At 38.0% G+C, this 20,847-nt stretch overlaps 2 protein-coding genes across 2 annotated transcripts in view; one reads left to right on the top strand and one right to left on the bottom strand.

Moving 5' to 3' along the window:
* LOC146001604 (putative RNA methyltransferase CG11342) overlaps positions 1-115 on the bottom strand; it is a 102,478-nt gene extending 102,363 nt beyond the window's left edge. Inside the window, exon 1 of the mRNA XM_083139132.1 lies at positions 79-115. The gene's annotated coding sequence lies outside the window, so the exon portion shown is untranslated. The remainder of the gene's footprint in view (positions 1-78) is intronic.
* EMC4 (ER membrane protein complex subunit 4) lies at positions 80-18,987 on the top strand. Its single transcript, XM_083139136.1, has 4 exons — positions 80-197; positions 16,481-16,631; positions 17,452-17,569; positions 18,407-18,987. Exons 1-4 carry the CDS (start codon positions 139-141, stop codon positions 18,601-18,603), a joined length of 525 nt encoding a protein of 174 aa, XP_082995262.1. The 5' UTR covers positions 80-138; the 3' UTR covers positions 18,604-18,987.
* The last annotated feature ends 1,860 nt before the right edge of the window (positions 18,988-20,847 follow it).

The raw sequence follows: 20,847 nt of genomic DNA, 5'->3' as shown, positions 1-20,847 counted from the left end.
AAATGGTAACAAACGGATGGTACATAACAGAAAACAGCGAAACAAAATACCAAGTAAAATACAGTGACCGACCATTACCTTCAAAAAATCTGTGCTTCTCGTTTTTCATTTGTTTATGGCAACACTGCTGTGTTAAAAATGGCGTCTAGTAGGGTGGTGCAAAGGAGATACAAATGGTCATTGGAATTTGGGACAAGGTATACATTAAACTTTTCCCGTGAAATTAATTTCAGGTCCTAGTTTCCAATACTCGAGAGTTATTTGAACCCTCGTTATTATTAAATTATCATTGCGGGATTACATTCGAACGATCTTCAGTAGCAGTACTATCAATGCAAATAACCATATGACACGTTTGTTATGCATTTGGCCAGTCACTTTTGTTATTGGCGTACCGATTTTGATCATTTATCAAGGCGGTTATCTTTATCTGATTTAAATTATAGAAAGTAGACGTCTGATGTAAATGATACGTAATATGCGTAAGGCCCCTGTGATAAAATATAGATATCAGAATTTTCAATTCTGCAATCTAAATATGTAATGATAAAAATTGGGTAACAGTTCGGTATATCAGAAACACATTTCTTCATTTTTACAAACAAACTACTTACGGAAATAGGTATCAGTTCGATATATCGGAGACACATTAAAATCGGATATTTTGTGTTTCGCATGGTTCGTACTTACCAATGGTATATTGCGGAACATAGTTCAAGGTACCATTATGCTTTTTACATGAAGACAAACAATTTTTCACATACAGAGTGATTTTTTTTTATTCCTTTCTTAGCTTCTGTAACATAATTTGGCGGGCACATTTTGACTCAAGTTGTGGGTATGCAGTGTTTCCAACCTTCTTCACTCAAAAATACCTACTATTGTATTTGTCACGTGTGAAAATTTTACATTATGCACGGGTAGATGATGGATAGCCTCACGAACCATTTCCAATAAGGTTAGGTTTGACAAGCATAGTGGAAGAAAAAAAGGTATAATTTAACAATACAGGGAATTTCTCCAATTTGTTTGAATTTTCGGTTACTTACTAATTTGGGTCTCCTAATCACGAATCTGAACTTAAAATTTGGCGCTCACGTATAAATTTGGCGCTTATTTGGGGGCAGGTGAATCCGGCCACTTTCTAACATGCCCTTAACAGGGAGTCTATAGATATAGGCGGGGCCGCGATAGCGGTTGGGGGCGGTAGGTCGATTACCCCAGGGGCGGAGCCCGGAACCGGCAGGAAATTCGGAAATCGAGGGTGTGGAAATAAGAACTTAATTTCGATTATTTTGCTATTTCCACGTGTGAGCGCCAAATTTTGACTGCAGATTCGTGATTAGGGGGCCAAAATTAGTGAGTATGCCGAATTTCAAACAAAATGGAGAAATTCCCTGTATTGTAAAATCGCTCCGAAAAAAAGGTTGGAAACACTGATGGCCTTACACAATCAAATGTATGCAGCATCTAGTTGATGTAGCGAAACCAATGGCAATTGTGCATCGGTGAGATATTTCTCTTGAAAAATACATTATTTTCTGGTCAAATATATTCCACCATGAAAGAAAATACCTCAACAAACATTGAAAAGCTTGGAGAACGTCATTTCCGTAAGTAGTTTCTTCTGTAAAAATGAAGAAATGTATCTCCGATATAACGAACTGTTAGCTGGTAATGAGTTTCTGCAAGCTTTCCAACGTTCGTCGAGGTATTTTCTGGGTACTTGTTTACTATCCTTCGGACAGATTTCGTACATAGCCCCACGTACTATTTCCGGTAAGGTTAGGTTAGGTAGGGCCACGCATAGGTTACAATAGTTAAAAATTGGTTTTGAAAAAATATTTGTAGCCCCACACACCATTCTCACATAGTCCCACGAACCATTGGCGCATAGCCCCACAGGTGTCCGAAGGATAGTAAACATTTACCATTTTCTGTCATCGTGAAATATATTTGACCGGGAAATAATGTATTTTTCAAGAGAAATATCTCACCGACGCACAATTGCCATTGCTTTCCCTACGTGAACTGCATGCTGCGTACGTTTGATGATGTAAGCCTGTAAGCCCCTGTCATTGTTTCCAACCCCGTTTTTTTCACTATGATTATTACCTAACCTTATCGGAAATGGTTCGTGGAGCCATCTGTCAGCTACCGTGGGGCTATCCATCAGCTACCCATGCATAATGTACAATTTCCACCGGTGACGAACACGAGAGTAGGTATTTTTTGGTGAAGAAGGTTGGGAACAGAGACCTGCACAAGACCCGGAAAAAACCCATCTGCGAGGAGGCGCGCCTACAAGAATATGCAACACGCACGTCAAGTCCAGGTGTTCGACATCGTGCAAGCGAGCTTCACGTCACAGTTGTGCACAGGCATCGATGCCTGCCAGGCTTTTCTATTACCCGGGTCTTAAGAAGACCCGTGAGACTCGATGTAGTTCTTGCAAGTAGAAGCGAGCACTCATGTCAGTGTTGCCAACGGCCATTATATTTCACTACGCATGGAAATATTTGAATTTCTGCTAGGCGCAGCGCAGGTGTCTTGAGGTTGTATAACCATTGGCGTAGCAGGGGGTGGGTGAAGTGGCCGACCACCCTGGACCTTGCGCATGTAGGGGCCTCCCGTCCCATGAGGTTGATACGAAAAACGTATTAAATGGAAGTGAGAAAGATAGAAAAAGCTAATTTTTGTGGGCAATAAAATTAAGACCTTTTGATCTGGCTTTATATTCTAGTTTAACGTTATAATTTGAATGAATACGTCAAATCAGAGGCGGGCGGGAGCTCTAACCATAAGGGGCCCCGAAAAAGTCAAAATAATTATCATTTCTCATGTGAAACATCAACGCAAAAATTGCTTGGACATTTTTATCCATTTATTATTTTCTTGAATAAAAAGCACTTTATCTTGGCTTTTCTTCTGTCTCGTGACCTTGCATAGCCTACCCAATTTTAATATGTTAACGGTAAAGCACCTCAAACTACCACGGAGCAAAGTATGGGGCATTTAAATGCTTTCGGTGTTTTAAACTGAAGAAGGGTATGGATAATATTAGCAGTTCTTCCTTCGTTCCTACAACTTCAGATGCAGCTATTGCCCTCTGTAACGGGCACGAAGATTATTTATCTTCCGAATTTCCTGATCCAAGTTCTACGTTTCAGGAATGTGCTTAAATCTGAAATCAAGTGCTTTGGGAATATTTCTTCTCCTTGATAGCTCCACACTAGCTTCCAGTGTTCTCTGTATCCTGTACCGCCTTCTATTTGCGGGGAAGGGATAAGTAAGTAGGCTATTTGTATTTTCTTCTTTTGAATACATAAATGTCAAAGAAAGATATGTTGTAATATGTGAAAATTCAGAGTTAGAGCATCGATTTGTATAGTTATTAATGTAAGGGTAGCCACAACCAGCCATTCTAAGTAATTACATAAATTTCCTGGAAGAATATGACTGTACTTGAGGGACCCAAATTTATTTCTTGCGGACGCGTACTTTACGATTTTGTTACGCCACTGCGTCAAATATTTAATATTACAAGAACATTAAGACGTAACAACAAAATGAGATTCACAATTATTATTATCATCTAAGTCCTAAAATTCAAAGTTAACTGCTACAATTAATGTGCAACAAAGTCAAATTAGCTGTATCAATACACCAAAGATTTCACACTTATGGTGCAAATGACTATAGTTTTAAGATTTGTTGATGTTGAAACCGATTGTGTCGAAGAGCTTGTAGGTAGATACTTTGGGCCCCTAGACAGCACTGTGGTTTAGCTCACCCCTTTTCCCCCGTTCTATCAAGCACTACTTAAGCCATGGTTTGTGATATTTACATCCTACAAACTTTGAAATGAGGAAACAAAGGACTCATTAAATAATATATAGGTTATATTTCAAGATTCTTACTTTGTATTTCTGATTTTTTTAAAAAAAGGTTTAGCACATTTAAGGATATTTCAGTTGTCTTACAGCCTAAAGAACATCGGGAGTGGACCTATAGTTTAAAGTGGGATCCGAACCACCATGTGCTTCCACCGAGTATCGAACCCGGTACCCCTTGATTACAAGGCGACGACACTACGACTGCACCATAGGGGAGGACCCCCCCCCCAAAAAAAAAGTATAATGTAGAACCACCACCAGTCACACAAAGTTCCAAAATATTTACGATGGCACTTTTTGCGAGACTTGGTTCGTACTCCTTTACAGGTGACAGCAGTGGCAGCAATTAGGGGCGGGACCGAGAGAGTGCAGTTGCCCCCCTCGCTTTTTGCCACTCTTTGCACCACGCTAACCTCATGTACCAAGGGAAATTAAACTGTCCTTGCCCCCTACTTTTGCACGTTGGCCCTCTAGTTTTGGAACCCAATCGCTGCCACTGGGTGTGAGTGATACAAATGTTTTCTAGCAAGGAATAAATGTCAAATTGATAAAAGTGATGAACATTTTAAGTGCTCCTTGACCATTTTAGAATCTAAAAGTTGGCAACGGTGACTGCGTGACTCATGTATCTGGAGACGGTGCAAAACCGGAATGAGCGTTCGCTGAAGATAAGCGAGCTTCGTCTTGCAAGGCCTTCCAGTTACCCGTGGGCTTTCGATGCTTGACGGGTCAAAACTCAGGTATATAGTTTTACTCGCCCGCCCGACCAGCCAGGCGGGTCTAGTAAGCAATTCTGGCCGCTGTGCAGCCCTCTAGTTGGGAACACTGCATACCTACAAAGTGAGTCAAGATGTGGCCGCCATAATGTGTGTTATGAAAGCAAAGAAAGGAATCAAAATAATCACTCTATGTGAAAAATTGTGTTTGTTTTAGTGTAAAAAACATAATGGCAATCGAACCATATTAAGTACGAACCATGCGAAGCACAAAATATCCGATTTTAATGTGTTTGTGATATACCGAACTGGTACTACAAATTGTACAAGTAGTTTATGAAGATGTGGAGAATATTAGAATCTAATGTGGAAGTAAATATGAAGAATCTCATTTGCATGCTTTCTTAAAGTTGTAGAAAATATTAATTTGTACAAAGTTGAGGTGTAAAAACCGAGTCACCTCTGAAACAGTGTTTTCACATGGGAATTCGGAGGTAATGAAAAAGAACAATCTTAACCTACAGTCCGGCCAAGGAAGACTAAACTACCTGGAAAGGATGATTCCAAACATGAGAGGGAAAGCAGGGAAAAGCACTCGCCTAACTACCCCGTGGTATTTCGCTTGTGGGGGGTTGCTTGTTGTGTTTATTGCCACTTTCTGTGTTGTGTTTGTGATTTGTGATGGCTCTTACAATTGGCAACAAACCGTTTCGAAGTGGAATGAGGAACATTGAGACGTTTTGGCCCCTGTTGCACATTCTACAAAACACCCTCGTTTTGCTAGAAAATGTCACAAGCCATTCAGTTACTACATTTATACTTATAATACTATATACAGGGTGACTACAAACAAGCAGAAATGAAATTCCCTGTCTTTTCCATGTTTTCCAGGACAAAATTTACATTTTTCCCTGACAATTACAAACTAAACTAAATCTCGCAAATGGAAATAATACACTCATACAGATCCAGGTATGGATTTGTTAAGTACCAATATTATCTTCTATGAAATTGACTTAATTTGTCGATTCTCTATGATTTGAATTCAAACTTCAAAATAGTGAATTTGGAAAATTATTACAATTCACAACCTAGGGAAGGGTTATGGAATTTTGTCATACGCAGTAAGTTTAAAATAAAATACTTGATTATTTTTAAAGTTACAACTAAATGAGATAAGAGTGAAAAGTGATTGATTAAGAAATACAATTTGTAATCAAATTTGTTGATATTTCCACTGAGGTTTGGAACCCTCTGCTTGCAAGAACCATGAGTGCGGACTCATTTTTTAATGCATAAATAAAGCTATTTCTCTCTTCTCTGTAAAGCAAACAACTTAACTCTTACATATAAGTGAAACAATTGAATTGTACAAAAGAAAGTGTCTTATTTCCTTACATTATCAATGGAATTTCTGCTTCAGTACAGTATATCCAAGTGAAGTACTGTGAAACTGACAACATGCAGTTATACCATCAATCGGTATGTAGGTATTAGAAATTTAACGCAAGGAATTTATAGAATTGCATTGTATAGGTACCTGATTTAGCTAACCACACATTAAAACAGGAACACTCTAATAATATAAGCTTCTGAAAGTTCATATACGAGGGGCATCCTGAAAAAAGCTCCAATGGTGCCTATATGCAGCACTAGTGGTCGGAGAGCGACACACATATCCAGCCATTTTAGGTCAGTTCTAGGTTAAAGATTGCAGCTCTCGTACAGTCTCCCACCTACCGCTATGTAGCCTACATTGTACGCTCAGAATTTGGCACAGAGCCACCAGAAATTGTGTGAGGTGTGCAGACCGGACGTCGTGAGTGATAGTATGGTCCGACGATAGTGCAGACAATTCATGGAATTCCAGTCGAATGTGCACAACCCCATACAGCTGAGTACACACGGGCCCTTTGCATCACTTCAGGTGAGAGATCTTGGACCACTCCCTGTACAGCCCTGGCCTTGAATGTACCGACTTTCATCTCTTTGTTTAACTGAAGAGGTTTCTGGCAGGGCAAGGATTTGACAGCTACATTGCGGTAGAGATAGTTCCAGTCTTTGCTGTCAGACACATATACCATGGCAGGGTGCGAAATTTCCGGTCGCCATTGACGACCAAAGGTTTTGGGCTGGCGACTAAAATTTCGTTGTTTCAAATGTGTGTCAAACACGCTTCAAGACTTCACCTGTTGAGAGAAACGGCAGAAGTTATAGAAGAAATTCTAAAACTGAGTGATATCCACACTATTAGGTGGTTAGCCATCAAAGAACGTGCAATAAGAGCTCTCTTGCAATCATGGAAAGCTGTTGTGACCCATCTTGAACAGGTGGCCCATAGAAGAGACAATGATGGCGCTAAAGCTAAGGATTTGCTGAAAAGTTTGAAGCAATTTAAATTTGTTAAGCGTCTGTACTTCCTTTTGGATTTCTACGGGCAATTGAACCCTTTAAGCGTGGCACTACAAAATAAGAATCTTTTGATTTCATCTCTGAAAATAAGAATTGAACACTGTATTTCAGTTTTGGCTGACCTGGAATCTAATGTTGGACCAAGCGAACAAGATTTCTTGGACCATGTATCCATTTCAGGGAAGATCAGGGATGTGCAAGAGTTTCAGACTGTTAGAGGAAACTTAATTAACAATGCGAAGGTGTACATCACAGAAACATTGCTGTCTATGTCAACAGATGCGATTGCATCTCTGCATGTTTCAACACCTTGGGTTGGCCTCCCAAAGAATATATATTCTTCAGTTTGGGATAGAAGAAATAAAGAAGCTCTACATATACTTGAACCCAAGCCTTTATAATGAGAAAATGGATGTTCTGTCAGCAGAGTGGACAGAATACAAACTTTTGTTTCCTTCTCCAGCTTTGAATCAGACGCTGGAGAAGATCCACAGTGCGGAGTGTTCAGCAAGATTCCCCAATTTGCTCCAGATTTTGACATTTTGTGCTGTTCTACCAATGAGCACAGCCTCATGTGAGGGAGGTTTGAACTGTCACAACATACTCAAGACTACTTACAGGAACTCTCTGAAGACTGATACACTGGATGATTTGCTCAGAGTTTTCGGAAACGGACACCCCCCCCCCCCCATCCTCCCTGTCAGAGTTTGACCCAGCAGCTGCGATTGATACGTGGTACTTCAGTGCAGAACGACAGCGCTACACAAACATTAATTCCTAACTTTTTAATAATTACTCATATTTTTTATTTATCAATATAAAATAGTGGCGACCAAAGATTTTAGTCCGGCGACTGACTTCAAACTTGAAATTTCATGCCCTGTACCATGGGCATACAAAATTTAGTGCCAGGCTACGACAAATGCCAGAACAACGGTGGTGATTATGCCGAAAATTAGGTTAGGACTGACTGTTACTAATGCAATAAATTACAACTGATATTCTTGTTTTATTTATGCCTAATCTGTAGGGACCTTGATATTTTGTTATTTTTTTCCAAATTGGTCTATTTTCTTATTTTTAATTTTTTACTATATTTTTCCAAAATTCACATTTTCATTTTAGCGAATTTTCTGGCAAATATCTGAAATTTAACCTTCATGGTGTTTTTAAACTACTGTTTCAAATTGTAAGTCACATGGCTTACGCCTCTTCGTGAGAGTTTGATATCTTGAAAGTTATTTTGGGAAAGTTATTTTCCATACCCCTTTTTTAATTTTAAGGTAAGGATTTTAGGTAATGGAATTTTCCCCATATATACTGAAGGGTGCATAATGACCATAAGTGGCAATGCACCCAAAAAATTAAAACCAATCAATCTCACGTGACAGATACCGATATATTATGGCACCAAAAATTGGCATTATCTTTTTTTGACTTGTTAGTGTTACGTTTCCCAAAATTCTCGTTTTAGAACATTTATCTGCCAAATATACCGAAACTTAATACTCCATTGTGCTTTTAAACTATTATTTTAAATTGTAGGTCACATAGTCTACGTATTTTCGTGACAGTTTGATATGTTGGACCAGATTTTTGAGGAAGTAAAAGTAAAGTGCTCCCCTGCACTTTTCCATGACTGTGTATAGGGGTGTGGAGTTAGCCCCACATTTTCTTGATCACGGCTGAAGGTGGGGATGATGTGATCAGCACCACACTCCTGGCTACCTTTATCCCTCAAAGTTTCCTCATGGTACCAGTTTCATATGATGCTGGGTGGGCTCCGGAGCAGTTTGAATAGGTGGAAAACATCCCGGTTCTCCCCCGCAGGGGATCGACCACGGGTCCCTCGCACAGTAGTCAGATGCCCTAACGACTGAGCTCCATTATTACTCGCTCGACAAATGCCGATGGTGCGCACTTAGCTTGGTAATTCAAAACATATCTCGTGCGACAAATACGAAAATGTGGCTCTCGTGTGATGGTAGATATGCACTCGATCTCCTGTTAGAACCATGCCACTTTTACATGATTTAATGTGGCCATCTGAATTATTCCATGTACGTATAACTCTATAGTTTACTCTTGAGTAAAATGTTGGAAAAATTGCATGTTCTATGTACACAAACATGGCCTAGAAAAGACAAGAATGTTGGATTCATGGAATTTTTCGATATTTTAGGACATTTCTTTAAAAAAATCGCTAAAAATGCCAACAATTTGCATTTTATGCCAATTTCGATATTTCGAATGGGCGAAAAATATGTCCAGACATCACTGCACATTCCTAAACATAACTTCGCAGCAATTAACATTTTTCACGGTTTTGGCGTTTGCGAAAAATCAATGTCCTTACTAACTGGAAATTACTTTCTGGCCACCCCTTGTGTAAATCAGTAGATGGAAAATGAAAATTTAGCAGGGCTGGCAGAGAAAAGTCAGTTCTTGAAGAAAGTGATTTGCTTTTATGATTGAATGATTCGAGTAAATATATTAAATTATTTACGTATTTATTATTAGTATTTTATTTCATAATATTGGACATTATCCTAACTCAGTGAGAGGTTACTGACCATCTCTCATGAGTTTAAACAGACAGGACAGAGAGTGGCGTTAATTGCATTGCAATACTAGTGTTAAAATAAATTTGAGGTTGGGAGCATGCATTTGCCAATTTTATAACGTTCATCAATGCAGATTTATGTTTCACTGTTTCATGATAGTATCCAATATATATCCCATTTGGTTGGATTCTTCTTAATATCTAAGGATAGTGCGATGCCATTGTAAACGTACGTTAACTTGTGCGAAACCAGTAATACGTCAGGATGATGAAAGAAAGCCTTCGTAAGCACTGCTACATTAAATAAGGTGAAGTGAGCCAGAAGAGTAATAAAATTCCAGCAGCATATTTGCAGTCTAAAGCTCTTCTTGTTTATGCATGCGATTTTTGTTGGATGTTGCAGTCCATGCAATTTCTCTGTCGCATGTTGTAGTGAGATACTTTGTCGGGTGGCGATATTCGACAAAAATCGTATGTATCAATGGAACCTATTTGTTTCCATGTTCCTTCAGTTTGCTCAACAAAATGCATTACTACGACGTCCGACAACTATCGGACGGTGCCACCCACTCTTATCCACTCCATCTGTTGACAAGTCCCCTTACTACTCCCATAGGGACAACAGAAAGTGATAATTCAATGCATTTTATACTTAATATTTAGAGGCTTAACCTTTACTCCCCCCCCCCCCCCCCCGATGGTACCATATGGTATCATCAGAGTAAGGTTGTACTGGCCCGATGATACCATATGGTATCATGGTGCTAATTACGAAATGAATGTGATTTTCGGACCTTCATACTCTTATGTTTGGGTGGAAACTCTGACACAGGTCTGGAGTAAGCCTGGGAAATTCATATTGATGACCAACCTCCCCTTCTCTACGCAACATATCCATGCCACATTTCCGAACAGAGTTTCACATTTTGGCTTATTATTCAACTTGTATAGCACCCAAGAACATGAAACATGTTTCTTTCTCTTGAGAAACATGTTTCATTCTCTTGAAAAGAATACTAAAGTTCGCGCCTTCTTTCCAAATAGCGGGAGAAGAGGGTGCAAACTCCAGATGTTTATGGGTTTTTCATTGAAATTCGGGGGTCGTGCCCCCCAAACCCCCCTTCCTCGGTTCGGCGTTCTGAATTGTATATGGTTGTATGCTCTCATGTTTTAGCTGGAAAACAAAACTTATCTGAAGTAGGTTGCTCCCATAGTGCCCGAGTTATAACAATTATCTGAGCAATATGCAAATTACCTATTTTTCTTAAAAAATAGAGTTTCACATTTTGGCTTATTATTCAACTTGTATGGCACCCAAGAACATGAAACATGTTTCATTTTCTTTGGAAACGTCCATTCTTAGAAGAGAATACTAAGGTTTCGCCTTCTTCTCAAAATAGCGGGAGAAGAGGGACAAACTCCAGATTTTTATGTTTTTTTTTTCCATTGAAATTTGGAAGCCCCCCCTTCCTTGGTCCGGCATTCTGAATTGTACACGGTTCTATGCTCTGATGTCTTAGCTGCAAAACAAAACTTATTCGAAGTAATTTTCCTCCAAAAATGCAAATTACCTATTTTCTGAAAAGAAAAGAAAAAAAAATCATGTTTTGGCTTATTATTTAACTTGTATGGCAGCCAAGAACATGAAACATATTTCATTCTCTTCATAAATGTCCATTCTCTGAAAAGAATACTAATGTTCGCACCTTCTCCCCAAAATAGCGGGAGAAGAGGGGACAAACTCTAATTTTTTGTTTTCCATTGAAATTCTTAGCGACGTGCCCCCACCCCAAGCCCCCTTCCTCGGTCCGGTGTTCTGAATTGTACACGGTTGCATGCGCTGATGTTTTAGCTGAAAAACAAAAGTTATCCGAGGTAGATTGCTCCCATAGTGCCCAAGATATAACAATTTTCCTCCAAAGAGTGTTCTAATTTAAAATTCCCGCCGAGAACCGGGCGAGACAAATTTCTCTCTCACTCTCTCCTCCTGCCATCACTGGTTTCTGGCACCTGAGGCCGAAACTTACGAACCAGATTTCCTGTTCCCGTGCAGAGTTCCATAACGATATCTTTAAATAAATTATTTTAAAAAAAAGTCAATGAAGACGAATTTCCCTGACTTTTTTTGGCACCTCAAATTCCCTGACTTTCCCCAGTTTTCCAGGTCTGTCGTCACCCTGTATATAATAATATTATTATACAACTTCATTGCTGTTTCTACAGCAGACGATTTTCAAGGAACCCGCTTCTTGTCCAAAGCTCTGTCACCCCTATTTAGCCACTGAACGCATCCGTTTGGCGCATGCGCACTTCCGTCCATGGTCTCAGCTAAGGCAGCCAGATAGTAGTGGTAACATGCATGCAATAGCATGTGTATAATGCTAGAGTACAAAATGTGCTTAAACTACTGGTATTGACGCTTGGGAAGCACGTGTTGAAATCGGGTCTACGGCACTGCGGGAGGGTGGGTTGCTGGCATGCGAGCCAATCAAAATCTTCCCAGTGCTTCACCCAAGCCCTGGTTACCTAGCAACAGACAACGTTTATCTCGGTGTTGCCGCTTATCGGGCGATTCTTCCTGCGATCAGATTTCATGTTGTTGGGAGAGGACGTGTTGTTTGTTTGTTGCGTTGCTGTGATATTTAAACCGGTCCGTTGTTTAGTGTTTATTGAATTTAGAGTATTCTTTGTTGTATATAGCGTGTTGTTTTAGTTGTTATTTTTTGTACATTATTTTCTGTGTTCTTGAGTGTGTCGTGAGCTTGTGTGAAGAATGTCAAGCAGAGGAGGCAATACTCGAGATGACAATGTACCAAAGAGGCCATGCACTAAAAGAAAAAGGAATTCTTCTCAAAGGACAAACACGGGAGATGGTTTGTTCTGAGCGCAAATAATTTGAGCAAGAGAAAAACAATGGGGCTCCAATCATTTCTGTAAATAAAGTTCTGGACAGGACTGCTGCTGCTTTCGGCATGTCTAAGAACACTATTGTTACCATAGGAAAGAAAAATATAATGTGGTAGAAATAAATAAATAAATGCGAGGCTTCAAAATTGGAAACCCCAGGAAAGAAGAGGAATATCAATAAACGCGTGACAAATTTAGATACCTTTCAGCAAGATGCTATTCGTCGCCATATTTACTCTTATTATAGGAGGAAAGATTATCCCACTGTTGGGAAACTGCGAGTTTCGTTGAAAGATTCGGCATTTTTTCAAGGTGGGGAAACATCTTTAAGGACAGTCATAAAATATCTGGGATTCTCATACAAAAAAAAAATAATGGACGCAAAATAAAGTAAAGTATGTAGGCATATGGGGATGTGGAGGTAAAGCTCCACACATTCTCGACCTAGGCCATATTATGGAGGTGATGTGGTTCACCAACCGCCTTTACCGCAGGTTTGCCCCAGGTACTCACTTGGGCTGAGTCGACCCCGGAGCCGCTCGGGATATTTGAAAAAGTTCCACAAACCACCGTGGGTCTCACGAGTGAAAGTCAGACGCCCCACCAACTCAGTTGCGGTATAATTGAAAGATGGGCAGACTTTTAACGGGGACTTCAGAAAGAAATGATTATTGAAAGTGTATATACAGAATGGATTGAAAAGGTAACCTGTAAACAATGCTCGTTTCGTTAATTCGTTCATGTTGTAAGGGAGATGGAAATGAAGAGAGAAAACAATAACACATTCATCATTGTTGTCATCATTGTTATTCCGTTTTCCTCGAAAAACAATAACACATTTCATCATTGTTCCTTTTCATAACACGTTTTCCTCGACACAGCGTCAGACGGCTGCACTGCGTACCGTACCGCATGATATGGCAACACCGTGACGCGTGTTCCTTCAGCTCTCAATACCAAACTAATTTTGCAGCAGGTATAGTCTTACACAATTGGAATGTTACATGGGTCAGTAACAGACTAATGTGAACCATGTAGGCTAAAATGTTCAAATCCCAGTGTACTTTAGCCTTTTTTAATGAAATACTGTAGTATGCATACGTTATGACAGAAATGCATGCAAATGCTGCCAGCATTCAAAATAACAAAGATGTCTGGTTACTAACATCCCTCACTTTAACAAAAACTTCAAATTACCAATATCAAATGTAACAATGTAAATTTACTTGTAACATTAATCCTCACACTCCATATACAACAAAATAAAATTTTCTATTCCACAAACACATGTAACTTCTTCGTTTCGTCACTTTTAACATTCGTAGTTACCTATCTGCTTCACAGAACATTCTTGAAGGTGTATTCAGATTTTTTTGATGAAAGTAATGTCAATTTTTCACATTGTGAGTACTTCTTTATTTGCGTTTCCATGAGAAACAGTATGGCGTGTACAACTTCGCAGATCGTCGTGCTTGTGTCTTGTCGATGCAGTGTTTCCAACCTTCGTAACCCAAAAAATACTCAAGTGATTTTTTTTTTTTTAAAACTTCTTCGCATTATTTTATGAAGAAAATTTTAACAATGCTTGCCTAACCCAACCTAACCTTGCCGGAAATGGTTCGGAATGCAGGAATGGTTTTTGGGGCTATCTATCAATGGTTTGTGGGTCTACCCATTTTTCAAGTACCCAATTACAAAATCCAGCGGATGTTCCACACCCGGTATGAATTTCACCACGCATCCACGACAAGTCATCTTTTCGTAAAACAATGGCGTGGTTGGAAACCCTGAAATCGACAAAACATAAGCACGACGCGCGATAATCTACGGAGGTGTACGCGCCAAGGCTATTGTGCGTCGGAGAATTAATTTTCAATAAAAATAATGAATTTCCGCTATGAGACATTCCCACATGACAGAAAACACCTTCCAGATGTTAGACAATGCTACAGGAACTTATTACCGTAAGTAGTTTCTTGTGTAAAAATGAAGAAATCTCTTTGTGGAATAGTAAATTAGTACCAAAATAACATATCTAAAACAAAAATGCCATAAAGAAATATACATGTGCCTTGGTAATGTACTTTTTATCCTCCCCCCCCCCCAACACAATGTGGTTCTGGGGGAAAATGTGTAAAGTGAAGACAAGTCACAAACAAACGTTAGGCACTTATAGGGCATCCAGTATATATCAAGTTCCTTCTTGAAAATCTCATATAACACAAAAAAATCTGAACATTTGTACATTTTCAAGGTTACACCCCAAATCTCCACTCATGCACCTGCATGGAGATGAAATATTGCAAGACAGAATTCAAACAAACAAATCTCGCTTTTCACCCATCTGTGACTAATATGATCAAACCTAAGCTTCCTTACTTGCCTCACGTAAGCATTATTACAAGTGGAAGTGAATATAGTTGTAACAATTATAATTAAATACGTTGGGCAGAACAGCCTTTTTTTTTTCCTTTGCAAAATATGACTATGCAAAAAGAACTCCATGAGCTAAAAACAACAGAAAATGTTAATATAAATCATAAATACTTTGTGTGGATATGGTGGGTCACCAGTACATTACACAGTCTGTTCAGTTTTTCGTGTGTTCATCACAGAGGGTTCATCGGTTCAAGTTACTAGTTCTGGGTAACATCTGTCTTGTAAATACGAATATATTTTTAATAACTGAATTAAAATTTTATTCATTTCACAGCTCTACCCGTCCCTAACATTGGCTGTGTTCAAATAAAGTGAGAAATTCTAATTGGTGGCGTATTTATATTAATGTAATGTAATTGTCCTTAGTGTCTAATAAATCCATTCACAAAAAAAATAATTTCTTATTAAGTAATGTATTGACATGGATACAAAAAATATTTCTTCAACATTTAGCACATTATTTTACTGAGGAGAAAAACATTTTTCATAGTACAGTTATGATTATTACATACACAATATTTGTAGTTAAGTAAGCAAACTGCAAAGATTTAACCTTAGAACACTGATGTGAATTTTAGAATGCTCAATGAATACATTGGAATTTCAATCCACTTCTGTGCATGCATGACAACCGACTTCTTAGTAGACCGCCATTTTCATGGCACAGTATTATTTGCCTCCAGTTGCGATGTGAAATCCTCCGTAACATAAGATGCCAGATCTGGATCTCGGGGTGGCCATTTTAAGAGAATTCCTCAATGATGTGTTTACAGACAAACGAATTGGACGAGGATCGCCAAATTTACCAGCACCTTTAAAATGGCCACCCCGAAGTCCAAATCTGACATCTTGTGATAATGCGCTCTGGGGACACATCAAACAGAAAGTTGCCCATACTCGTTATCAGACAATTGAGGAACTTCAAGAAACTGTTCGCAGTGCGTTTGCTTCCTTCACGTCAGCCAAGTTACGGAGGATTTCACATCGCATCGCACCTGGAGGCGAATAATACTGTGCATTAAAATGGCGGTGTGCACACAGAGTAAATGGTGGCCATTGGTCTGATTTAATGGTATACCATCCTCTCATCATACACATGCAGTTAAAATAACATTTTGCAGGTTTGTCTACAATTCAAAGAGGAGGTAATGGGACTTTTGGTACACCCTGTATATTCTTATTGTCTGTGTTCCCATTTTTGTGAGTTAATAAATATTCAAGAATGAAAAAGGGGTTGTTATTCCAAGTAGTCAAATTTACAAATGTTTAGTAATAGTATGCTATAAAAATATATTAGTGTTCAAGGGTTAAAGAAGATAATTGTTTATATTGCATTGCAAAAGTCTTTGTTTTAAGTGCACTTTATGCACAAATAGGCTAATTGGAACTGGACTGACATCTTAAAGTAGGATCCGAACCATCATGTCTCTCCATCAGACACAGAAGCACAAAAATGAATTAGTTTCAAATGTGTAACTGTGTAAATATTCTTTTCTACAAATATTGTTTCACGAAACATGTTTCAATATTATTATTTTTGTATACAGGAGTAAACAAGAGAAAGGATCAGAGCTTGCATCCCCTCCTGGATACAACCAAACAGCAGGGCAAGTGTGCCCAGAAGCATCGAAAGAATCTGATCCAGCCCATCTCATAATAAAAAAATCATGGGATCTAGCCTTGGGTCCAATGAAACAAGTAGGTTTCTTCTTTATTTACATTACTTGTCGCATCTACATATAGAAAGATACTTTTAAAAATTCTGTCAGTAACATTTCTCAGAATGAAATGTTTCCAAGAAAGGACACATGGTTCTTATAAAAATATGTATTCTTATTACAAGTAGGTTTATCCAATAGCACTCAAATTCCCACTTTTCTTTCTTGCATGCTGTAATATCTATTCATTTCTTTCTTATGGATTATGCAGAGCCTATTTATCTCAGGATTTTTAGTTGCATATTTCAAGGAGATTTAGTTGCTGTCATGTGATATGGGTACAAATGCTTCCCATGTGGATGTTATGTCATCATTTATGAATTTATAGGTGGGGATAATCTTTCATAGTAGTATTGTAATTTTGTTGTTTACAGCATACATTTCTGGATATATTATTTTTGCCTTCTCAGCCAGATCGATTTGGCTAGAGTTTACCGTAATATGTTACAGTGTGAAGGTCCATAATAACATACATGTTTGCAATAGTGGACCTAATTTTAGAATTCTCATTGCAATTCATCTAGTAGTGCAATACAAATTACGTATAAACTTGTCAACTGAAAATAAATTATTTGTTAATAAAGGAAAGTAAATTTTGGTCATTTTTTTATCAGATGTAAAAGCATGATTAATAATAGCCATAAAATATTAACATAATGATACTTTTCAAACAATCCTGCTTAATATATTTGGTAAGTCCTCGTAGCTTGGGGATTAAGAGTGAAAAGGCAATAAATAGTAATTGGGCATTGATAAAGGAAGTTTTCCTTATGTTTTTATTTTTTTCTTGTACTTGATAGGTTCCAATGAACCTGTTCATTATGTATATGGCTGGCAATTCCATATCCATTTTTCCAATCATGATGGTAGGAATGTTGATAATTCGACCAGTGAAAGCACTCTTCACAATGCAAAATAGTAAGTATTAGACACTTCCTTGCTTCTTCCAAACCTGTATATGAACAATTAAAGATTTCAAGGTGTTCATACAGTTTCTAACCTAAGCCTAGGTAAGTGAAAAATCATGGAGATTTCTATTACTGTTCCATCACTGTATTTAATATTAGCATATTGCATTTAACAGGTTAAAAGAACTTCTCTTTTTTGCTAGCTTCAAATACCTCCTAATGAGATTAAATATCAAGGATATTGCAGTAGTAAGCAAGTAAGTAAGTAGTAAGGTGCCACTGGAATTTTAACGTGCATCAGCAAATGCTTTTTCAAAAAATCTCTAGACATTTCAAATTCACATACTTACAATTCCTTCTAGGACATTCAAGCTAATCTTTGTGTGGTTTGCTTTCACTGTTGTCTAGATAGCTGTAATAGTTTCATAGCACGGTAAGCCTATTTTTTGCCTGTTATGTGGACAAATATTGAAGGCAACGTGCACAAAATTTATTTGAATGTTTTGGAAGGAATTCTAAGTAGATATCATTTTTCGGAATTTGAAATTTCATAGTAGTTTTTCCTAAAGAGAGAGATTTTTTTAAAAAGCCTGCTGAGACTGCTCGAATATGGTTTAACTAGTCTGCTTTAACTCCCCCTTCCACATAACAATAAGAGTGGATGTTTTAATTCAAAGAACACTATATGCAAATGAAAATTCAATTGTATGTTTGGTCTGTGTATTGCTTAAAATTCTGTGTGCAGATCATTAATAGCGAGTACCAAATGCACATCCAGAAAATCTTTTTTTTGGCAAGTAGTTCACAGAAATGAGTCTTAAAAGGCAATTGTTTCTTTGCATTGCAGCATTCAAGATAATAGAAGGCAGCCATGCTTCCGTACAGAAGTTCGTTTACTTTCTTGGAAATCTGATTAATGTAGCTTTGGCATTGTACAAGTGTCAGTCGATGGGTCTTCTTCCATCCCACACATCGGACTGGTTGGCTTTTGTTGAGCCACAAATGAGAATGGAATACTCGGGTGGCGGGTTATCTTTACTCTAGGCAGAGACATTGGTGATGTAGACTGGTGGTGGTTGTGTGCACGTAAACAATGCAGCTGGAAAGGAAGATATCAGTGTAGTAGGTGTGAGTGCATTTCAAGGAAGTGTGGACATTTGTGCGAGTGGATTTCTATATGCGAAAATAAATGCCCTGCAATACTGAATGTAAGTTATTTAAGTCATTATGATTGCTTAGACAAGCAAAATAAAAAAGTAATGTTGTTGTATAACAAAAAATGTCTGCCTCTCCAATGATTTTGAAAGATTGTTTAATGTTTATTTAATGCTGCTAGTAGAGTAGTTGTTATAACTTGATTGTTTTACTTTCAGATTTAATGGAAATATTTGTCAGCCATTTGTAATAAAATGTTACTTCCATTGTTTACATAGAGAAACTTATTCACTGTACCTTTGCCATCTGTAAGTACGTAGAAAATTACTCTTGGCAAGCCATCCAAGACAGTTCGTTATTGAAGAAAAGAAACTTGATTGATTGCATACATTTCTACTTTCACTAAGATAATATATTCAGTAATAAAGAATAGAAAGTGGTGCAAGTACCTTTGATGCAAAATATATTATTAGAGGCACATATTTTTGGTAAATAAAAAGCAAAATTTCGGTACAAAAACAGAGTCAATTTTGGGTTCAAAATAAAATAAAATTTCCATGTTATAGCGGTGAAAAAGCCGTATATAAAATGACATTTTTGTTTTAAAATTGTGAATATAATCCTAAATTTGATTTAAAAACTTCACTTACTACACAAGATAAACATATCCCTCCTAATAATACATTTATGAAGTTACGAGAATATTAAGTTTATTCCTGTATAAAAGGTCAATTTTTGCTTCTCAAATATTTTCAGCAGGATTAATCAATTTTCCATGAATTGCTTAACTCCCAGTATAATTCTGACTTCAGAAAGTGTCGCATCGGTAAATAATCTCTAAATTTCATGTTTAAGAGTCTATTTCTCATTTCGCATCATTTCGTGACAAAACAGGGCAGGGGCTAGTCATTTTGCCACCCTGGGCAGTGGCGGCAGATGCCGCGCTCTTTCGCCCCCCCCCCCCTCCCCGTCATTACGCAGCAACGGAAAATCAATATATTCCTAAGTAAAACATCAAACTATAAAATAAATAATGAGACTTGTTATGCCATTTCAATACTAAGCAGCACAAAAGGATATCTTGCTCAACAACAGTTAAACTTTAAAAAATGCGACACTAATTTTATATTATTATATTTTATGAAAACTCTCTCTCAAACGTATCTTAAATGTAACAAGTATTATGAAATAAACGAAGGCTTGGCTTCGTATGTCTACCGTTATAGGTCTGTGATATATGATTGGATTTTTAAAAGAATTACATTTAATATTCCCAGATCTCCGCGTGGGTGATGTGAGGTCTGAATTCTTTCCTGCGTTGTCCCCGCATAAAGCGGCTCTGGCGTTCACCCAGCCTCAAATTAATGGGTACCTGGGGGCAACCCTCCGAGGAAAAGGCAGCTGGAGAGTGGTGCTGATCACATCACCTCCAAAATGGCCGAGATCGAGAATGTGTGTGGCCCTACCCCCTCCCCCCCATCCTCTAAATGTGCCTTGATGACATGGTTCCATATACACAGGGAACTTTACCTTGGCATGTAATATTATTTTTCGTATAATGCTATCTTCCATAAAATGGAAACAAGCGTGTTTCAGACATGATTGACCAAAGATAGTATTTTTAGTAGCCTTAATAATAAAAAAAAAAAAAACTTTGTTCGCCACTTGACACGGTCACTGACAAAGTTAATAAATTCGAAGTTCTACACTCACATTAGGTGCAAAATCATGACCCTTTATGAGTTTCAGAACTCCTTTGGTGTAATTGTTTTATTATAGCTGAAAACACTTTTGTTCATCTTTTAATTCAGTGGCCTTCATGTGTTAACATTCCGGGAGTTTTTTCTACACTTTTCAATCAAAAGATCAGATGGCATGTCTTTATGCTTACTAATGTTTAAGCTGCTCAAATCTTTCTCTTACAGGTGAAATAATCGTCTAGGACCTGGTAATAAAAACAACTTTGTACCATTTTTGTGGATCTTCAACAGTTTCATCATACTGAAAAAATGCACTATTCTCCTTCGTAATGTCACGAAATTCTAATCACGTCAGTTCACAATTCACTTTAATCTGAAATATTGCTTTAATATTGTCTATTTTGATGCGATTCCTCTGAAGTGTCCATACACT

Source organism: Lepisma saccharinum, chromosome 17 (assembly GCF_977018435.1).
Source record: "Lepisma saccharinum chromosome 17, izLepSacc3.1, whole genome shotgun sequence".
Classification (NCBI taxonomy): Eukaryota; Metazoa; Arthropoda; class Insecta; order Zygentoma; family Lepismatidae; genus Lepisma; species Lepisma saccharinum.
Note: the sequence above shows the minus strand (reverse complement) of the source record. Positions and strands in the feature narration are given on the sequence as shown.

What these genes read in the sequence shown, in the direction of transcription:
- EMC4 (XM_083139136.1), top strand. Translation starts at nt 139, where the DNA reads ATGGCGTCTAGTAGGGTGGTGCAAAGGAGATACAAATGGTCATTGGAA. An exon ending in CCTTGGGTCCAATGAAACAA is followed by an intron (nt 16,632 to 17,451) that starts GTAGGTTTCTTC and finishes TGTACTTGATAG; the next exon opens with GTTCCAATGAACCTGTTCAT. An exon ending in ACTCTTCACAATGCAAAATA is followed by an intron (nt 17,570 to 18,406) that starts GTAAGTATTAGA and finishes TTTGCATTGCAG; the next exon opens with CATTCAAGATAATAGAAGGC.